This window comes from Paramisgurnus dabryanus, chromosome 23 (assembly GCF_030506205.2).
Source record: "Paramisgurnus dabryanus chromosome 23, PD_genome_1.1, whole genome shotgun sequence".
Taxonomy (NCBI): Eukaryota; Metazoa; Chordata; class Actinopteri; order Cypriniformes; family Cobitidae; genus Paramisgurnus; species Paramisgurnus dabryanus.
This window is the reverse complement of record NC_133359.1, coordinates 29,406,482-29,428,089: the sequence shown is the minus strand read 5'-3', so window position 1 is coordinate 29,428,089 and position 21,608 is coordinate 29,406,482. Positions and strand designations below refer to the sequence as shown.

At 35.9% G+C, this 21,608-nt stretch overlaps 1 protein-coding gene and 3 long non-coding RNA genes across 7 annotated transcripts in view; 1 reads left to right on the top strand and 3 right to left on the bottom strand.

Annotated features, from left to right (window-relative positions):
- Nucleotides 1–1,403: 1,403 nt before the first annotated feature.
- LOC135780870 (uncharacterized) lies at nucleotides 1,404–5,793 on the bottom strand. Of its 3 annotated transcripts, none has more exons than XR_012335885.1 (3): nucleotides 5,636–5,793; nucleotides 2,761–2,846; nucleotides 1,404–2,127 (listed from the first exon to the last, which is right to left on the bottom strand). It is a non-coding gene; the product is annotated as an uncharacterized lncRNA (long non-coding RNA). The 3 variants fall into 3 exon arrangements; XR_012335883.1 differs by lacking the exon at nucleotides 5,636–5,793 and adding an exon at nucleotides 4,566–4,668; XR_012335884.1 differs by lacking the exon at nucleotides 5,636–5,793 and adding an exon at nucleotides 4,099–4,150.
- Nucleotides 3,918–10,327, top strand: LOC135780872 (uncharacterized). The gene is made up of 3 exons (XR_010545010.2): nucleotides 3,918–4,183; nucleotides 6,243–6,587; nucleotides 10,251–10,327. It is a non-coding gene; the product is annotated as an uncharacterized lncRNA (long non-coding RNA).
- Nucleotides 6,487–11,581, bottom strand: LOC141281517 (uncharacterized). 2 transcript variants are annotated; one of them, XR_012335887.1, is made up of 5 exons: nucleotides 11,445–11,581; nucleotides 11,108–11,190; nucleotides 10,928–11,000; nucleotides 10,233–10,298; nucleotides 6,487–6,574 (listed from the first exon to the last, which is right to left on the bottom strand). It is a non-coding gene; the product is annotated as an uncharacterized lncRNA (long non-coding RNA). The 2 variants fall into 2 exon arrangements; XR_012335886.1 differs by lacking the exon at nucleotides 6,487–6,574 and having other exon boundaries at nucleotides 10,045–10,298.
- A 2,837-nt stretch (nucleotides 11,582–14,418) lies between these two features.
- The window catches only part of LOC135788056 (protein inscuteable homolog), a 51,629-nt gene continuing 44,439 nt past the window's right edge, over nucleotides 14,419–21,608 (bottom strand). The window contains exons 12-13 of the mRNA XM_065297961.2: nucleotides 18,633–18,709; nucleotides 14,419–15,854 (exon numbers count right to left, since the gene is read on the bottom strand). Coding sequence (XP_065154033.2) covers nucleotides 15,726–15,854; nucleotides 18,633–18,709 — 206 coding nt within the window. The 3' untranslated portion in view covers nucleotides 14,419–15,725. The remainder of the gene's footprint in view (nucleotides 15,855–18,632; nucleotides 18,710–21,608) is intronic.

Here is a 21,608-nt window from a genome sequence, read left to right as displayed (position 1 = left end):
GCCAACATACTTGTATTTTAACAAAATAGCTACTCGCAATAGACATTAATAGACTATACCATATGAAAGATAACTTACTCGGCAGTGCAAGAGCATGACTGGTCCACAAGGCTGTGCTGGTTGCATTTGAGTTACAGGTCTTGTGGTTTCTCATTTCTTGCGTGAGACCGGTAAGCATTAGCCTCGATAGTAGTCGTGTCTCCTTCATTGCATATTTTTATATTTTGAATATATCCCTCCACTGCATACTGTAACCCCTTTTGCCTCGATCTGGAGGAAATCGCGGCGGTATTGCTCCAAAAAATGTCACTGACACGCACGGGTATATCGCTTTCCGTCATGGCAATCTGTCACACTGGTCATTTGTTTGTCGGAAGTAGCAACAGTAACTAAGGGGGGCGGGGCTCGGCGAAAGGCTAATTGCCAACAAGCTGATTATCTTAAGGTGACCCTTGTTTACTGCAATTCCTGCTTATTATAATTACTGGGCGTGTGACTCACATTAAGTGTGTTTGTCAACAGTTATATATCTAAGGTTGAAACTTTTGATAGTTTTTGACCCCACGCCATCCATTGAAATTGTGTAACACACCTTGCATTTTCACAACATTTAGTTTTAAAAATCATCTGAACAAACTCTGAGCAAACCAAAGGTGATATTGAGAATGTTTATATAGATGAAGAAACCTCATAAAAAAATTGAAAACACAATACACAATCATTTGACCAGGTTTAATCCAGCATCACAGCATGAATTATATTGACTGACTAGTTTACCAAATTTGAATAAAATGTTTAACCTATGTGTTAATATGATTACAGCCACAGTGTAACAAAATACTGCAAAGCTATTGATCACGTTCTCATTACATTACTTCACAAGACCCAAAGCTGATCAGGACACTTTAAGAGCACTGTAACGTAGTAACTGCTGAAAGAACCATGTTATACTGTGAATATAATGACAAACTGTTCCATAACACTTAGATGTGACTTTAATTACAATACAACATACTCTTTCTCATACTCAGGGTTTTTAAACTGTGGGTGAAGACCCACTTGTGGATCGCACCGTAAGATAGTGAGTGTTGCATTGTAGTGATGGTTTGTCAAATTAATTATTAGCAATGGTTTTGATATACTATAAGATTACACCTGTCTGAAGCCCATAATACACGGCGCGATTTTTGGCTGTCCCAGATGAAAGATTACCAATCGTGAAACAATCGTGGAGATTTCTGTGATCGTGGCTCTTAAAGGCGCTCTAAGCGAATAATGTGCGACGTCACTTCCTGTTGATGTTTGAACTGTTTTCAAACAGACAGAGCGTAGCTAACTTTTCCCCCTCCCCCTCCCTTCCGTGCTTTCATGAACGCGCCCAACCTCCACCCCCAAATCCTTCTTGTCGTTTATTGGCTGGAATACTTTGTTTTGTTTTGTGATGCTAGGTTTGGCCATTTGTTGATATTGCCGTTTGTGAAGCCTGGGCTGTCTACAGAGATTGCGTTTTTTTACAGTTTGATCAGCGGACAGGCAGCAAGCAGATAGTGAGGAGATGTTTCCGGTATGTAACAAAAAATGTTTTATGGTCTAAAACGCTTCAATTCGCTTAGAGCACCTTTAATTGGTGGTCCTATCTCATACAGTGTGAGAGGTTTAAAGACGTCTGTTTTTCCAGTCCTGGGACCAAAGACACCTACGATAGTTTTATGACAGTGTAAGAAGTTCAGCATGATCATCGCACATCAACAATGTGTTTGCTTCTACGATCTGCAAACCTGTATTTGTTTACCACTAGCGCATGCTGATGACAGATGTCGCAGCTTCAGATTCAATAGGTGTCTTCATCGACAGTCTACTGCTGAAGTTTAAACAATCCTTGTCACACAGTGTGATAAGGTCTTATTGGATTGCAAAAATCCTGCTGTGTATCCTGGGCTTAATATGTTGTGGAATGAAAAGTTTGGAAACCCCTGCTTAACACAAAGTCTCATTTAAAGTTTATAAGAACTTTTGCAATAGACCGACACTAAACGAAACTGATGGCAGATGAGGTGTTGGGATGACAATGGGCCAGAGTTGAATCTGTGCATCTTAGCAGATCACAGGCAGGTTTCTCCTGAAGTGCTGCATTAAGAAAAGAAAGGAAAAGATGTTAGAACATTTTTAAGGAAATTTAAATAATTCTCACAATCAATATTGGACTATAAACAATAAATTATTACCAATGCAATAACATGCAAACAGACCTGTCAACCACCTAAATAATAGATACTACGCGGTAGGCATGGGCTGGTTACCAGTTTTAAGGTATACCGTGGTTTTAAACAGTCAATGTTACAAAACCACTAAAATGGTCTGTGAAACCGTCTCCAAGGTATGAACTGTATTTATACAAAATTCATTAAGTCATGTGATTGATTTGATGTTTACATGTAATATACATTTCGAAAATATTATATATAATATAATTTAAAGGCTTTATTTTTACCTGCCATTTAAAAATAAAAAAATGTAGTGTAGCAATGGGAATACCGCAACACTGTGAAACCGTGGTATTTTTGCTAAAGGTAATCATACCGCCAGAATCTTATACTGGCCCATGCCTACTAAGCGGTTGTACCATGTGTTAGAAACATCAAGATTCTCAAATTTTTAGGGCTAGCGCAATACCACAGTTTTGGCTATTCTACATGTTCTCTAGGGCAGTTATTTTGCCCCAGTGACAGAAACAGCGACAGTAATCAAATAATTCATTACCTTATCTACATGTGGGTAGAGGCCCACAGGTGAAGGAAGATTTTTGGCCTGCACTTTCACAGCTGGTAAACATGGATTGTGGTGGGCTAGTGACAGAATGAAGAAGATCAGTTTAAAATGTGCTTTACAACCAGAGGTTGCATTATTTTGACAGACAAGGGCTGTAAGAAAATTGTCAAAATCAATAATAATATGAGCCAACAGCCAAACAATAACAACTAAACTCAATCAACTATCTTAAAGGAATAGTCTACTCTTTTGCCATATTAAACTATGTTATTACCTCAACCTAGATGAATTAATACATACCTATCTTTTTTCAATGCATGCACTGTACAGTGTGTTATGAATGTGTTAGCATTTAGCCTAGCCCCATTCATTCCTATGGTACCAAAAAAAAGTTTTATTTTGTGGCACCATACTTACTAGTATAACTCCTCATGTAACAGTCTTTAAATAGGGAAAACACGGAAGTGTTTGGTGGCTTTCCTGTTTGGTACCATAGGAATGAATGGGGCTAGGCTAAATGCTAACACATTCATAACACGCTGTACAGAGCACGCATTGAAAAAAGATAGGTATGTATTAATTCGTCTAAGTTGAGGTAATTACAGAGTTTAATATGGCAAAAGGGTAGACTATTCCTTTATGCTGCCTGAACTCAAATCTTGTGGTCTATAAAGTGGGAGTTTATCTGTGTGTAATTCAACCATCATGTTAGACTGAAGGAATTGCAGTTATCATTAGATTTCCCGACAGCACTGGACACTCAGTGTGACTTGAGACAAAGGATAAACAAAGACATTGAGTATGTTTACAAGCACATAATAAGAGGACAATTATCTTATTATGATATTATAAAAATCAGCTTATTACACATGTTTCAAGCGTTTTAATTTACTTTTATTTGTGAAGTTTATCTATCCCAGGTGGAGACATACGTACATACGAAACGGCAAAAAAGACGTTAAGAGCAAAAAAAACTACCTGTGCCAATCAGTTTTTGCCATTTATGGGCTTTACCCTATAAAAGAAAACCATTTTATGCATTTAAATGACCTTACAAGTTATCAGTTTATTAAGCGTTTAGACTATGTAGACACACTCACTGTGCACTAAAATTAAAAAAATTGGTTAACACGACCATTCGTGGTGGCTTCACTCAGAGGTTGGAGAAGACAACCGGTGGACTAAACATCAAGCCTCTGCACGATTCAGGTAAGTGGAATAAAATACATTGTAAATAAACATTATTAAAACAGATTGTGAAGTCATTCATTCAAAACTTGCTATGACCTAAGCCTAAATGACTTAATTTCTTTTTAGAATTAAGACAACCTTAGCAGGAGAGCCCCAGCAGTAACTTTCTCTCAAGCAGATGAGCAATAAGTTGCTTTGTATGAACACCACCCTAACAATCAAGGTAAAAGAGCATTAAACATTAAAGGTATTGCGGAGAATTTAGGTTTTCCGGGTGGATCATCAAGACTATTGGTTCTCCTAGTTGTCAATCTGTGTTGCGCAATTGCATTTTTTAAAAAAAGCGGAGACGGCGTTTCTTTTCTAAAATTCGAGAAAATCCTCCGCTACACCTTTAAGTGGAACATTTATATAGCATGCTGCTTATAGCTAGTGAGAAATCTAATTGATCTACCATGCATATCCTTCAAATAACTTAACAGAACAACTGAACATGTATAATATAATTTAATATGTACATTATTAATAATAATTGTTAATAATATTTAATATTTGTGAAATTATATATTTGTGAATTCATTATATTTGCAATGTTTATACATTACCTGTTTTTAGGTAAACAGATTACCCATCAGTGGGTGCCTCAAGGTCGGCTCTGTAAATACTGTAATCTGCATGTTTCCGAGCACACGTTTACAAGGACACACTAATATTAAACAGAGAAACAACATAAATCAGTGTTAAACACAAACAAATTTTAGGTAAATTAAATAAGGTTTTCATTTTCAATCAATATAAAAGAAATAAACGCAATAAAAAACAATGTCAGTGACGTAATAAATATGTGTAAATTTACACGCATCATTTATTAAGCATTATAAAAAATCCAGCAATATTATTAAACTTTGGTTATTTGTTATTATCCCTGCATTCAAATGGTTGCAGGTTGGAGCAGGAAGTTAACCCTTCTGTCGCGCAAGCGCGAGCTGGTCGCGAGCATAGACAGTGGTCGCGAGGCCATTCGTACGTCACGTGAGCGCCATTTTCATCATTTTCTTCGCATTTAACATCATTATTAACATGTAAATAATGTAATTCGTAAACATAACGTTTATGTTAATTTATAATATGTTTTTTTTTATTGTTGGCTTTAAGTTAATTTGTCTGTCAGACTCAGTTTGTTCGTGTTGGTAAGTAACTTAACGTACGTTATTAACGTTACGCTAGCCTTTTGTCATGTATGTGTTGTTAGAAACTGATAAAAATACGAATTAATTCACAGATATAAATAACTTTATAGCTAATACAACTGATAAAATATATTAACTTAATTATCAAACCACTTCGCTATAAAACTTTAAGGCTTCTTGTGAATACCGGTCGTTTACATAACGTTAACTTACTCCAAGCAAGTCGGGCGGGAAGATTGATACATTTTATAACTCAAGTAACTTTAAGTTAAACATGGGCTGGTCTAGGCTAACTTAGCAAATGTTTACCCCACCACCGCTGAGAAAACGGTTACATGTTCAACGTGCCTTGCCTTCAGGATTTGCAGCTCGATTTTGGCTTGCATTGATAAACGTTAAAAACAAACAAACCCAAAAAAGAATGATCATATACAACAATCAATCTTTAGATCCACTACATGCATAACATAATGTTGGTTACTTACCTCTACTGATGAAACTCCTTCGTCAGCGTTGTAACTTCACATGTTGGTTTTGGTAAATCACAAGAGGCCAAAGATCGAGGTGAAAAAGAGAAATAAATCGTTCTGCGATCGTTTAACGCGATGAGACACGAAGCCTTAAAAACCACAGGCTACTCCAGCCCAAAGATTAGTGTCGCCCTTGTGTCCGGCTTCACGTTGCTTAGCGTTAACCAGTATGACATCACAGTACCGTGTGATTACACTGTTTCGTGGGCTTTTGAATCACTCTCGCGGTACTTCAATGTCTGCGCATGTCTGCATGAAGTCAACCACTCATGCTTGTAACAGGGGTAGCGTTTGTGCGCTCAGTAGGGTGTTACAAAACAAGATTATTACATTAATATTATCAATTAGTATTGTAATAAACCTTTTTAAATGTTTGTTAATGATTAAGTGTCATTAACAAACTCTGATTTAAAACATCAATATATATGCTACGTAAATTTTCCTTAAATCATCAAAACATCCAAATTCAATGAAACAAAAACAACAACAATGTATTTAAGATTAGACACATTCAGCATTTATAATTTTTTCTCTCTTTTTTGTTTGACTTTGTTTTCTACAGTAGCCTGTTAACAGTAGACCAAAGGTATGATGATCAATTATAAATGCAATATGGTTGAAAGGTCAGTAAACAAACAACAAAAAGGTAATTTCTTAATAGAATGTCTATACATTTTTTGCTTTTGTTACATATTTCATACATCAAAATCATTAAACGTTAATAATTATGTATTCCAACTTGTTGCAGCTTGACAAAATGTAGCTTGAAGGAGAAGGGACAGCTGAGTTACAAAGTCCTGGTACGCAGACGATGATACTATTACACTGACAAGAGTGTAATGATGATGGAGACACAAGCCAGAGAAAGGGGGGACCAAACACCAGGCCAGAATTCTGCATGAGTCAGGTAAGCATAATGAGTTACAGCAGTGGTTCTCAACTCTGTTCATGGAGTCCCACTGCTCTGTGCATTCTGTATGTCTCTTTGATTTGACAGACTGAGGCTGCGTCCAAATATCACTTTGTGCATCCTATCGTGCATCATGTTCTGGATGTAAAGCATGAGACTTTTAATGGTATGTTAACATTTCTATGGTGTTCACCGCATTATTGTTATGCATTTTGTGAAACATCTGCAACATTGTGTCGTTTATTTAGGGACTACTGAATAAATAATACACTTTAATAAAGCTACATACTCAAAACAAAGAGCTTTTTTACAGGAGCAAAGAATTCTGCATCTAAAAGTTTGATATAAGCAAATGTTCATTTCATAGTGTTCATTTTATTTACAGAAAAACTTAAAAATGTTAAATATAAATTAAAAGTAGTAAATAAAACACAAATACGTTTTGGTGCAAATTGCTGGCACTACCTGGATTGAAATTTTTACACATGCTAAGTGTGTCCCATCGGATGAATAATTCTACATGCACGCTTGGGATCTTCACGCCCACTAGAATACTTAGGCCAAATACAAAAAAAAAACATAATGTAAGTCTAGTGCAAAGACAACAAGTGTGAACATTTTGTCACGGTGATCCGTGTCATGTTTTGTTTGTCTCCCCGATTACGTCACCTGGACATTCACGGACTGATTCATCACACCTGTTCCCTGTTAAGTGTTGTGTATTTATACTGCTGTCTGTTTCTCACCTGTCGCCGGATCATTGCCATTGTCATTACGTTCATGTCGGTTCCTGTGTTCCATGTACTGCGTGTTCCGGTGTTATGGTTTACTCCTCGTGTTTTGTTTCTGTTCATTTTATATTAAACGTTATTTATTTCATGGTGAACCCTGCACTTGCGTCCTGATTCCTGTCACTCCTGTACCCAGTCATGACAGAATGATCCGGCCAGACTGGACGCAGCGGGTTCACGGAGGGCGGCTCCCCCAGGAGTTTCGTCGAGGGGGAGTAGTGACATCGGGGTGTATTCCCCATCAGCCCCGATGTCTCTTGGGGACCACCGTGAGCGATCGCTCGCTCCCGCGAGCATGCGGGAGGAGGATCGGCCCAGGCGGTCCCCCAACGGTTGAGTCGTCGTCGACGGTCCCTCGGAGGACCACCATCCTGCTCGCAGGGGGATCCGGAACGGACCACGCCCGATCATTTCCCCGGGGTGGCTACCGTGAGAGGGTCTCCGTTTCCGCGAGGGGATGGGAGATGACTTCCGGGGGCAGCTGATCGTCTGCGATTCCCAGGAGGGGGGTAATTCGTCTGCCTCGGTTCTCGGAGCGATCGCTCCGGTTCTCCTGGCGCAGTCCGGCCTACCGTTCCTGTTGGTCTCATCCCGGCGGCTGCCGGCTTCGCCAGGGTCCCCAAGCGCTCCACCCCTCCCTTGGACTCTCGCTACCAGACTTTTGTGTTTGTTTTGTTTAGGTGAGTGTCTGGTAGCCACTCTTAGAGGGAGGGGTCATGTCACGGTGATCCGTGTCATGTTTTGTTTGTCTCCCCGATTACGTCACCTGGACATTCACGGACTGATTCATCACACCTGTTCCCTGTTAAGTGTTGTGTATTTATACTGCTGTCTGTTTCTCACCTGTCGCCGGATCATTGTCATTGTCATTACGTTCATGTCGGTTCCTGTGTTCCATGTACTGCGTGTTCCGGTGTTATGGTTTACTCCTCGTGTTTTGTTTCTGTTCATTTTATATTAAACGTTATTTATTTCATGGTGAACCCTGCACTTGCGTCCTGATTCCTGTCACTCCTGTACCCAGTCATGACACATTTGGACACAGCCTCAGTTCAGTTCATGAAGATCTCTACTAATGAGCTGATGATTTGAATAAGGTGTGTTAAATAAGGAAGACATACAAAATGTGAATAGCAGAGGACCTCAAGGAACAATGTTTAGGTACAGTTACACTGTATAAAACATTAACTAAACAGACAAATTATTTGTCATAGCTTCAATAAACAAAAGAATGTCACCTGCATTTTAGTTTCAAGCATTTTTCCACAAAGAAGCCAAACTGGAAGAAAATAAGCTTCTGCTTTGCATCTGACATCAATTCAGAAACCTGCAAAAATAATCACAAGAGAATGAAGAATGTTTAAAATATACATAGAAATAAGCTCTAAGGAGGGGCATGGTTTACAGAATTATTATGGGGTACTCACACTATGCATACTGTATCATACCAAAGTATGTTTTACCTCCAAAGTTTGGTGTGACTAGTGTGAGCGCTCCGTACCCTACTACACTTGGTCTCTGCAACAGTCCAGTTTAGTTCATGGTAGGGGGGCATATTTTGAAACATAAATATTTTCAAATTATTTGCGACCCTTACAAAGACACTAATTTCCCACAGCCAGCAACAGCACAATGTTTGTCTGACATCACAATCTTACTGTTATTACAACTATGATTGTCAACAACTACTTCTTTAGACTGAACACCAGTGGGCGGAGCCAACAATATAATGATGTGCTGTGTCTTTCTGTGGGGGAGGGTCAAATGAAAATTAATTTAGCTAGTGACATCACTACTCCAGCCTTTTTACATTCGTAAAAGAAGAATGCTGTCTGCGATTCACTTATGTTTCCATGATTGCAAAAACCTTTATCGAAGTACATATACAATTGTTTAAAGGTATAGCGGAAGATTTTCGTTTTCCGGGGTGGATCACCACTGTTATTGGTCATCCCAGATGTCAATCATTCTGATTATATGTTGACGTATAACCGTCGCACGTGCTCGCCTCTACGTTCGCTTTCTGCTTGCGCACTTTCACGTGTATGTGTGTTGTGCTACGGTTTCAACCATTCATTGAAGGTCGCGTTCTCACTGTATTTTTTCAAAATGGCTGAGGGTCGCAAGAGAAAAAGTGTCATGCGTGTAAAAGTGAAGAGAAAGGACTATAAATAAAGAAACAAGACCAGATGTTTATGGGAGACTATTTGAGCTAAAAGGACAGGTTGGGCTTCCCACGCGAAGTTTCTACTGGAAAGGTACATTTTGTCATGCTATTTGGAGAAATCCATTTAAAATCACTGCTGGTAAAAGTTGATGTAAGCTATGATTTGCGATGCTAGCCCTGGCACAAGTCACGAACCGCACAGACACGGTAAACATGCCGACAGAAACTTGTAAACAGAGCGAAGAGAAGAACTGAGCTCCTGCACGCTCTCTCTCTGTCTCGTGCACACGTTTAACAGGCGTTCCCTCTCGGGAGCATTTTTTTTTTAAATATCGTGGGGCGGTTCTTTTAAATAATTCGGGAAAATCTTCCGCTATACCTTTAAGTGTCATAATTAAAACATGCCTAAATTGGCAGTGACCCTGGCTTAAGTCGATACAAAACTCAAGTGCAAATCATGACACTCATATTAACTTATTATTGTAACACCGATATCAGATATGAATAGTGTCTTATGTAAATATAAAAAGAGCAGAACAAAAAATGAATATAGTCAAAAAAATATGATCTGTGCATTAAGATTTGCATTGTAAATGCAGTCTTATTGTTACGAAAAAACTTGGTTATTGCTGGAATCATGAATGGTCTGAATAGGATTTGAGTTTGTTTACTTGTGAAACTTACCTGCACCACCATTTACAGATCCAGTGGGTGCAGATCATCATACAGATGGTTCAAGTGTGGATCCACCTAATATTCAAGGTAAAAGAGCATTTGTTCACAGCATAATCTAAGAAAACATATCACTAGATATTACATGCTAGATGTTAATGTCTGACTCTGATCCATACGAAACAGATTTTCTGAACCATCAAGAAAGAACACAGTAGGTTAACAAGAATCTGACCTCACGTTTGATCATTACAAAATTATGGCAGTACATTACACATTTAAGGACTGTTATTCCTCTGGCTGATTTAAAAATACCCAAAAGTTCTTAAAAAGAAGCAGCCCTAGTTATTTTGGCTTGTTAAACATAAACTATATAGACATAACTATTGCGACACCTCCTTCTAATAAACAGGTTTAAATACTTTACTTATTTCCATGAGCACAAATCTTAATGCTACAGCATATGATATTCTAGAAAAACCGTTTGATGCTAAATTTATAGCAAGAGTTTTAGCAGGGCCCTTTTCAATACCAACTTAAGAATGACCCTACAAACAAAGTTAGGTTCAAACAGAAAATTAGTGATTCAGTCTGGTGTGGAAGAACTTTGACTGCTCTGAATAGACCTTAACTCAGCTAACACCTTTGATATGACTCAAAGGTTTTTAGCCAAAAACTCATCACCTAAACCTATCAATGACTTGTACCATCATTTCCAGCTCTGGTGGGCATCCTTTATCCATCCAGACCCTCATACTGATGATTGGAGTTTTGATTCACCTAAAGTACCATGCAAGGTAAGAGAGCATTTGTTGACATAATTAAGAAGAAAACATAAACGCATTGTTCATGGCATTTAAATACAACATAACACTGTTTAATACTACCTTTTCTGTTCAATCCATAGAGCACTCATTTTCCCTCTTGAGACCATGGTGTGACCTGCAAGGTCGAATGGAGAGTAAGTTGCCTAAAAAAAATAAAAATAAATGTATTTAAAATCGTCATTAGCTAAACATCAACATGTCTGAGGCAGATGCAGGTCTGATAATCTGTCCAACATTCAAAACCTCACAGTAAATCTACAGTCTTGAGTACTGTTTTAAATCAATGTATACATATGCTCATTATGAATTTTAATAAAAATACTAAATGTATATAAAAAGCCTCAATACAATTATTTTTTTGATATTGCAGCTGTAAACGAGACAATCTTGGAGTCACCTGCATTCACTGGTCCAGTTGTTAGTCCAATTACAGATGGAGATTATAGAAGAGGATGATGTCTTTTCTCCAACATCTTTCTAGACTGATAAAAGATCTAGACAGGCTCAAACAAAAGTTAACAGACAGAGGGGCTTATATAGAGAATGGTAAGAACCATTTTATCCGTCAAACTTTTTACCAATTATTGTAAACATAAACAATATTATAGGGCTTAATTTGTTTTAAACATTACTTCAATGTACTGTATCTGTTTAAGGTGAGCAGCTACACATAAAAGAAGAACATGGAGAATCTGCCCAGAGGTGTTAACCCTATAACTGTCACTGCCCCTTTTGAGTGGGGCGGTGAAAAGGTGATCTGCACGTTAAAATTACTATAACTCTGGCATTCTTTGGTTTAGAAGCAAAATCTTGGTCTCTTTTTTAAGAAGACAATTTATAGTTTTACACTGAGGTGTTTGAAGTTGTAAATATTAAATGACAAAAAAGTTATACCCGTTTAAATTTATTTTAAATAATAAAAATAATGCAATAAAGTATATACTCTCTAATCAAATGTATATAAAAATTAAAATGTTTTACTCTCAAAACACCACACCAATAAAGACACAAGTCTCAACTAGTTCTGAACCAAATTTTAGGTGAAAATAACAAAAAATGAAGTTTCTGTAACACTTTTAATGGTTTTACCAACCAAGGCCACTAGGTGTCAACGGTTAGTTGCAATATCTTGTCAAAAGTTGATAAATTACTGTCTCTGCATTGTGTTTAATGCAAAAAGGTTTTGAAATATGAAAACTACATTCTTAGAGCTTTCCAACGATATATAGTTTGTCAAGATTTTTGAAGATTCATATATTCATTTTGAAGAATATTAGAATTATGAATATATACGAATTCATATGGACTCCTACTGGGTCAGTGACAAATAACAAAATGACTGTCCCTACTAAATTTCCATCATCAAATGGCCTTGAAATATGAAAACTACATTCCTAGAGCTTTCCAACAATATATAGTTTGTCAAGATTATTTCAAGTTTATAGGGTATTAGTGTTATAAATTTATAATCATTTATATGTATTCCTATGGGGTGAGTGACATTTAACAAAATAACTGTCCCTATACAAATTCTATCATCAAATGGCCTTGAAATATGAAAACTACATTCCCTGAGCTTTCCAACAATATATAGTTTGTCGAGGTTATTTCAGGTTAATGGGATATTTACAAATAAATATGTAATAACATTTTGGGCCCAACTGTTGGTCTGCGACATTTTAGAAAATGACTCTTACTACATACTTTTTTTTCAAAATGGTGTTGATATATTAAAACTACATTCTTAGAGCTTTCCAACGGTATATAGTTTGTCAAGATTGGTGTAGGTTTAGACTATGTAATTATTGTTTTAAATATGTAATGCCAAACGTCCCACCTGTGGGACAGTGACAGTTATATTAACCAGCAATGCAGCTATACAACTAAATTGATGCAGGCGGAAACAATGTGTGTATGTTATGTCCAAATGTTGTTATGTTCAAATGTTTTACAATATACTTAAACAGGTGGACCTGTCATTATTGCATTAGTCAAGTACAACTGAGTAGGTTAAGTTTACATATCAACGTCAATAAATATATATAAATAAATATCAGTCTTGACAGCAAACATAATAATGTTAAATAAAATAATAATTACAGCTTTTTAAGAAATTTACACGGGCTCAAACTATCAGTGAAATTAACTATCAAAAACCTAAAATAACCACAGACACGTGAATAAAATATCTAACGTGAACTAGCTAGTTACTGTACATACATTGCTTATTATCAACGAAATTTCTAGTTAACTGATCCCACACCCAGCATTATTAAAATGTATTACATACCTTAAACAAATGTTCCCTTAAATCGCCAGACCAGGACAGGTTTCTTTCTTGCCCTTCTTCTTTTGCATTGCGACGTCGATATAAGTGCATGGTGTGGTGTAGCACGAATTTAACGCAAATACGCTCATAATAATATACACGATATTGACGATTAATACAGATGATTTTATCTTTGTTTGACATTCTAATCAGAGTTATATTGAGGAAACAAAGAAAACATATGACATAGTTTGTAAAATTAATGTTTCCTTATTTTTGTAATGGTTTCTTTTAGAATGCAGCTGCTGCAGATGAAGAATCCGTCCGTCTAGCACTGAAGGAGACGCGGAAAATCGGGAAAAGATGTTCTTTGCCCGAGGAAGCATTTGATTAATTTAAAGATGTTGTGTTTCTTTGTATGTTATAGAAAAACGTTGCTTTTTTGCATACACTCGTGTAAATATGCATCTTATGAATGTTTTCCTTTGTCTAATTTTAATAAATTTTACGCAATCAACTGCCTGTTTTATTGAAAATACTGTTTTAATTGTTGTCAATGATATATTGTAATAATATGTGTGTATAACTGTGTAGAAGATGTAGTTTAGAGCAATTTATTTTTAATGATCTTTTATTCGTCTTTTAAAGCTCTCAGAAACATCTTAGAAAGAGCTCGATTAAAGCTCTTATAAAGATCTTTTAAAGATCTAAGAAACATCTTGGAAATATCTTAGAAACATCTGCTAACCATCATTCTAAATATCAAGCGTCTTGAAAAGATCTTAAAGCGTCTTCAAAACGGCTGGGCTCGTACGTCTCAGATACGTAATTCATATGGGCAAACGACCTTTATAATACGTTTTCCAGACGGAATGGAAATCTGAGTGATTACCTCGCAGATACGTATCTGAGACGTACGTGTGCTATCTGGGTATCATGTAAAAAAAAATCTAATCTCAAATCCTGATGTCCCAGTCTGTCAGGCAGATTCTCATCCACATCACAACAAAAATCTTTCCTCGCAACATAGCAAATAATCAGTGATCTAACACCTCAGACATTAATTTCCCTTCATCAATTTATAAATTCAGTTTACATTTACAAAGGTCTACAAAACAATTAAAGAAAGAACTGATTATCACAAAAAAGTAAACAGTTCTGCATGCCACAACTTATCCAATTAACTAATTTCTTAATGTTTTATGGTGTTAGACTATTAAACAAAAACAGTATAATCTATTTTGATGAAAATGACATAAGCATTAGAAAATGTAGCAAACAGCAATTGTACATAATCAACTGCATGATTGTATAAAAGCATTTGAAATTTTGTCCAAAACAATGAGAATATGCTTATACCTGTATTTTTTGCACAGCTGACTTGAAGATGTGTAGGTTGAACAAAGTGTTTTGAAAGATTAATTCCTGATCTGAGAAATGCTCCAAAGGGACTGAGAAAAACTAATATCACTCATGAATACAACAGTTTTACTCCTAATTGTTTTTATTGTATGTAATATAAAAAAGAAAAATTAACGCCACATAGTAATGCCTATGTTTAAGTATTTTAAAGGGACTGTAAGTAAGATTTTAAGTTTTTTATTAATCAAAATCAATGTATTTATTCATAAATATGTCCTCATTGGTGTCAAATGACCTCTGCCAATGATCTTTTCTTTGTAAGCTTAGAATTTCTTCTTTTTACTTACATTGAATGGGTAAGTCCAAGGAGGCTTGCATGTCATTCCACTGTATTGATAAACTATAATAGCCAAGAGGGACAAAAAGCACTAGCCTACCAATGCGTTTCCACAACGCGTTTTCATTCAGAACACGTGAACCAGATGAAACGGACAAGGAGATCAGTGAGTGTATGACGGCTATAGTTGCAACAAGCATTTGGAAAAGCGAGGCGCTAGAGAGCACTATTCGTTTGAATGCAAAATACAATTTCACCACTAGACTACTGTCCCTTTAATGCTTTTAATATCAATATCCTATTCTCTTTTTGATGTTTTTTTTTATTTCTTCCTGTCTGCACTTTCAATTACATACAGTATGGAGCATATTTCCCTTAAGCATTATATAAAATTATAACAAGTTAAAAGTCACACTGGTTTTCTGTTAAACCAATCATTATGATTAATATTTCAAACAGAAATCCAGTTAATATCTAGACTTTTGCTTTATTCATGCTAATTTGACACTTAAGACAGTAAAATAATTCTGAATTATTTCAGCATTAAAAAGCAAAGCCTTATCTGTATGTCAATCATGCATGATTCATGTAGTGTTTGTACCAAATGTGGATGGGTTTGTATAAAAACATGTCAAATCAAGTTTACTTGGTAATTTATAAGTACACTAAAAGTCTTAATTTTGGTGGCCAACATCAGATCCCAGAAGCTTTCAGACAAAACTTTCCTCCATGTTAGAGCACAGCAGAAAGGAATCAACCAGTCTGGGTTTGATCAGTTGTTGATGGTCAGTAGGTCCTATACTGTCTGGACATTCAACCGCAAGTCTCCTCAGAGCAGCCTGCACACAATAGTTGATATAATGATGTATTTACAACACCTCATTTATAAATCATCTTTAATACAATGTTTTTATACTCCTTTAACTTTGTTACATAATCTACACAAAGAGTTCATTTTTAAATCATATAAAGGTAAACATCAGAGGTGGGTAGAGTACCCAAAGTCTGTACTCAAGTAAAAGTACAAGTACTTATACAAAAAATTTACTCAAGTAAAAGTATCAAATCTAATTATTTACTTGAGTAAGAGTAAAAAAGTATTAGATGAAAAATCTACTCAAGTACTAGTTACTTGTTACTTCAGATCTGATGGAAAAGAAGCGTAAAACACTGAATTTCAGACTACTTGGAGGGTTTTTACAAACCTCTCCTTGAAAGTCTCATTGTTCTGCTTATATACTGCTTATAAACCTAGGTTAAAGTAAAGCAGCCTATCTCAATCCTGCAACATCACATAACGTGTCATTAAAAAAATTTGACAGTTAACTGTGTCTTTATTTTCATGTTCACAACACAATCTTGGCAGCATCTGCCTTTAAACAAGCTGACAGTAAACAAAAAAGAATGTGTGTGTCTGTTTATTATCATGTTTTTATATGAATAGGTTATTTTCATTGCCATTAAAGTGCAATTACTCAACATAAGCAGCTTGACAAAATGCTTATTTTAGAATTTCAAATGGAACTATTGTTTTTGCAAATCAACTCTACATTTATTATAATATATAATACATGTTTCTTTAAAAACATACTTTATTATTTTATTTTCATAAGTATATAGATTCTTTAGAAAGGAATTAAATAAAATCCAATTTTGATTTGTATGTATTTTCTACACTAAGGTGTCCGGTTATGTGTAGGGGAGAACAGGGGCGAAAGTACAATTTTCAGAAAAACTTAATTTTAAAAGATAATGTTTCAGACAGAGATATATTTTGCTGTGGTCAGTAACTCACAGGTGTGGTCTATCAATACCAGGTGGAATTTTGAACAAATGTAAAATGACTAGTATAATTTCACTTTGAACATAAGTGTGGTAAATTGTTACTTTTTAAACACAACAAAACAAGATAGATTTTCGTGTTACACTTGTTTTTATTAATTATACATGACTATGACCTCTTTAATATGTAACTGCAAACATATTTTGTAATTTATCTTTGTAAAAAATAATTAAATTACATTTTCATTTTAAATGTCAGTTTTATCAAATGTTTCAAAAGCATCCAACAGTACAAACTTAAATTCAACAGTTTAAACACTATGAAAATTAAATTAAATAAAATTAGAATAATATACTTTAAATGGGACAAAAGTAAGTGTTACTTTCGTCCCGACAGGATCTCCTCACATTTAAACCCGATTTACTTTTATTTTGAAAAACTCTTGAAGTCAAACTTCAGGATGTGTTAGAGCACTAAATAACCTGTAGATTGACGAAACTAGAAACACAACGCGTTATAAGAAAACAATGACCGCTTTTGGAATTTACTTATGGTTGAAAACACCTTACTGGATCTACACGCGGAAAACTGTGAGTAAATAACCCAAATTTGTCAGCTCTGTCAAGGGTTGTTAAGATGCTGTTTGGGATGCAAATGTTATCAGTCCTCTGAGAAAATCGCTTTGTTACTTTCGTCCCGTGTTACTTTTGCCCCGGTTCTTCCATATTATTAATGCAAGACGTAACATTATGCTGTTCAATTTGTTTAGCTTTGTGGGGAAATGATATGGAAATGTGCAGATGTGAGTGTTGTTTGTAAGGTTAGACTAATTTTCATTGCTTGTACAAGAGCGCATATGACAAAAACAATCGGACAGTGTGTGACATAGTATTATAATAATAACGTAAAAGTGCCCATGGTTACCAAATGGCCAACAGTGACACACACTTACCCGTGTTGTTTCAGGTTGGAGATTGAATTCCTTTACGTTGAGATGTCAGTTCGTTTTGGTGCACAAAGCATGCATCGCATTATGAAACTATTCTTTTTGACCTTTTGTAGTGTAAACATAGACCGAACTTGAGGCCACGCGTAATCTGCCTCCGATAGATTGCATAGGTCATCCTCCGCTTCAGTCATCTCCTTTCATCTACGCGCGCTAAAGGGTGATGCGTAGCCACCTCTCGCAATGCACGCAGGCTCTCTAACGTCTCGCGAGACTTTCGAACAAGCCATATAAATGTAAAAAATATATATTCATTAATTATGCGACAGTAGCGCAGTAACGCCACCGAATGTAGCGAAGTAAAAGTACAGTTTTTTCACTAGAAATATACTTGAGTAAGAGTAAAAAGTACCCATTTTTAAATTTACTCTAAAAGTACTAGTTTCCCAAAAAAATTACTCAAGTAAATGTAACGGAGTAAATGTAATTCGTTACTACCCACCTCTGGTAAACATACAGTATATTTAAAGTGCGCACATACAGAACAAACAGAAATGACATGTTTAAAGATAGGGTAAGCATTTTCAGGAAAACGTTGTTGATATTTCAAATCACAAAATAAACATGCCTACCCCCATCTGGATGCTCTTTTGATAGCCCCGCTCCACACATTTACGCAACCACGCAACTATGGTGAAAGTCCTGCACTTTTCTTATTTTGCAGAGGTTGGAATGTTGCCACAACTGAGCGCACTATCCTCCACATAATTAGTAGACACGCCTCTTACTGCTGATTGGCTACAAGTGTTTTAGTACTTGGCCCAACACACTTTTCCACAGCGTTTTTCAAAAAAAAATGTTTACCCCACCTTTAAGATCATTTATTACCAGACAGGCCACAAGCACAGAGTCACTGTTGTTTCTTTCTGCTGGCGACCGACACAGCTCGATGAGACGAGGAACAGCTGAGGAAATAAGGTCACAATTTTACTTAATTTAACTTATAATCTACAAAAAAGAATAAAAAACAGTAGAGGTGTTTTCAGACCTGCAGACCATTTGCTTTGTTGCAAATGGTCTAGATTGTTATATATAGTGCACTTTCTTTTAGTTTGCTTTCACATGGCAATATTTGTAATCGCACTTTCTCTTTGAGATGCTATTTCAACACCTAAGTTACTTCATGCGTTTTCTCTGATTGGATAGCTATCTGATCATAAAAAGACTAGGTGTAAATGCCCTCCAAAGTGTTTCAGAGACAGATTTAAATCTGATCGCTCAAACCACTTCAGGAGCTGGTCTGGGACGCATTTCAGGCGAAACTGGACAAGAGTAAATATATCTGCTTGATGAAACCTCACATCAGTGTTCTGAAAATAGTAGGAAAGTGATTGTTAAAAAAAATTATAAAACGGGCAGTTCTGGTTCTTCATTCTGATTGGTTGAAACGCGCTCTAAGCCGTGATAAAATACACCGGTAACCTCACGGTTCAGACCACATTACATAAGTATCACTGCGCCACTGTTGCTGCGTACTGATTTATGAAAATAAACACCACAGTCTTTAATCATTTTTTTATTTTTCTACATTTGCACAATTAATGGCGATATCCAGATAAATGTCAATAAATATTGTTGAGTCATCTCGTCAATAAAAAGAAAACGTTGTCTGAGGAGTTTCTAACTCAAGTTCATACGTCCGCCATTATCCACTGGGTGGCGATCTTACCCAACTTAAACACTGATGCATTCACTCAACACTGAAACACAGCATGTAAGTTTTGATGGCTTTGAATCTGATCTCAACTTCTTCACAAAAATGGAATTATCTCCGCTTTTAGCTAAAAAATTTGAGAGGTGATAAAAGAACAAATGAAGGTAGGATGAAAGTTTTTTGTTTGTTTTTGTTTGAAAGCGGATGGTCTGTTCTTTCATTTGATATTTTATGTTTATTTAAAGAAGAAAATTTTTTTGCAAGGCATTAAACTAAAACTGGGTGGCAACTTAAAAAAAAAACGCTGACGGAGAAAGAGTTCAGCATGCTTCCAAGCATATTTGATCATCACTTCAACAGTTGCACAATATAAATGTTAATGTATAAATTAGATGAATGGTGATTTATCAAATAAACACCACAGTCTTAAATCATATTTTCATTGTGTCTTTGCTGCATCTGTGTTGGTTGGGAACTGCGCTCTGTTTCAGTCACACTTGATTCTGAGGAACTACTTTGTTTGGCGGAATAGTAATATTTGTACTAATATAATTACAACTTATTTGTGTTTTATTTTATAAAATCCCTCTAACGTTATGCATATGAAGTAACCGTTTTATAAACGCAACAAACCCCCTCGAAGCAGTGGGGTTACAGTGCATTTTATAACAGCTAAGGGGGTTTTAGGCACTCCGCTTCGCGTCGTGCCTAACAACGCCCCTTAGCTGTTTTAAAATGCACTGGTAACCCACTGCTTCTTGGGGTTTATTGCTTTATTAACAAATCAGATGGCTATTCGATCAGAGAAAACACATGAAGTGACCAGGTGTAAAAGGCCCAAAATGTCTGTATTGTTATGGATTTTGGACAGATGTGCTGAAATATGTTTGTCTGACCATATAAGCAAAAGACACTGTTGCTTTTCATGCAGTGTACATCATTACCCATCATATTCACTATTTGTGGTTAGTTTGTTTGATATTGATTTGTTAGTTCGTTTTTTAAAATTGCTTTCTCACCAAAACTGAACCACTGAGCCCATTTTAAGTGGGCTGAGACCACCTGATTCAGGTGATCTTGAAATTGCTTTTCTAGTGTAGATCGTGTATGATTGTCGTGTTTATATATGCATATTTAAGAACTGAATCAAAGGAAATGTGCCAGGTTGTGCAGGTCGCTCTCCACCCAAGTAATTAACCAGCCATTTATCCATAGCTTTTTATGATGAGAGTATTTGTTACGTTTGTGGGATCATTACAGTTGCACACCGTGCTTGATGTGCTGCATTGTGCCATATATTTAAAATTAAAAATACACATTAGTGTATGCAGCGCCTGTCTCTGGCACACCTCTTTGACTCTTGAGTGTGATAAAACCGCTAATCGGAATACTGAGCTTCTCGCCTGGTGTGCGACAGGCTTAAAGTCCGTGTAAAGTCATCTAGAAAATTGTTTCTAATCACATTATAAATGTTAGAAATGTATTGCTGAAACATGCCAGAAAGACTGTAAACTATTGTAATGATTCTATCATGTGTTCTTGACTTGTTCATTGTTTATGTCTTTGATTTTAAAGTTCTCATGTTCAGGTCTGTTATTTTTATATTGTTCATTGTCATGGTTGTCTCTAGTTTCCGTGTTACTGAATGTTCAGGGCCAGACGGAATCTGCAGACTTTTTTGCTTTTTCTGTGGAAAAATTTTTTTTGAAAAAAAAAACTTCTGTGGAATGATTTTAAATGTTTAAAAAGATTTTGGAGAATTTAAGCTGTAAATATTACAAAACTGCATGTAAATAATTACTGTTTAAAGGCTTACAATGAAAATGAATACACCAAACCAATGAGTCTTTTGAATTAAACTGGATCAACATGAACCAGATAATGTGCATGTCAAAATATAATTCTATTTTGTAAATAAAATAACATATATTATTGTATATAAAATAACATATATTATTGTTCATAATGTTAGGCTATATAATGGCAGAATGAAAAGCTTGTGTTAATACATTCTCATTATGAATTTAGCACGTATCAAGTTAACTTCATCATTTTTACAGCGCAATGTAAACTTTATATTAAACATGATAAGAGCATTCGTCTTGTAAATGGATTTATGCTGATGTGCTGACTGTTGCAGCACATAGACA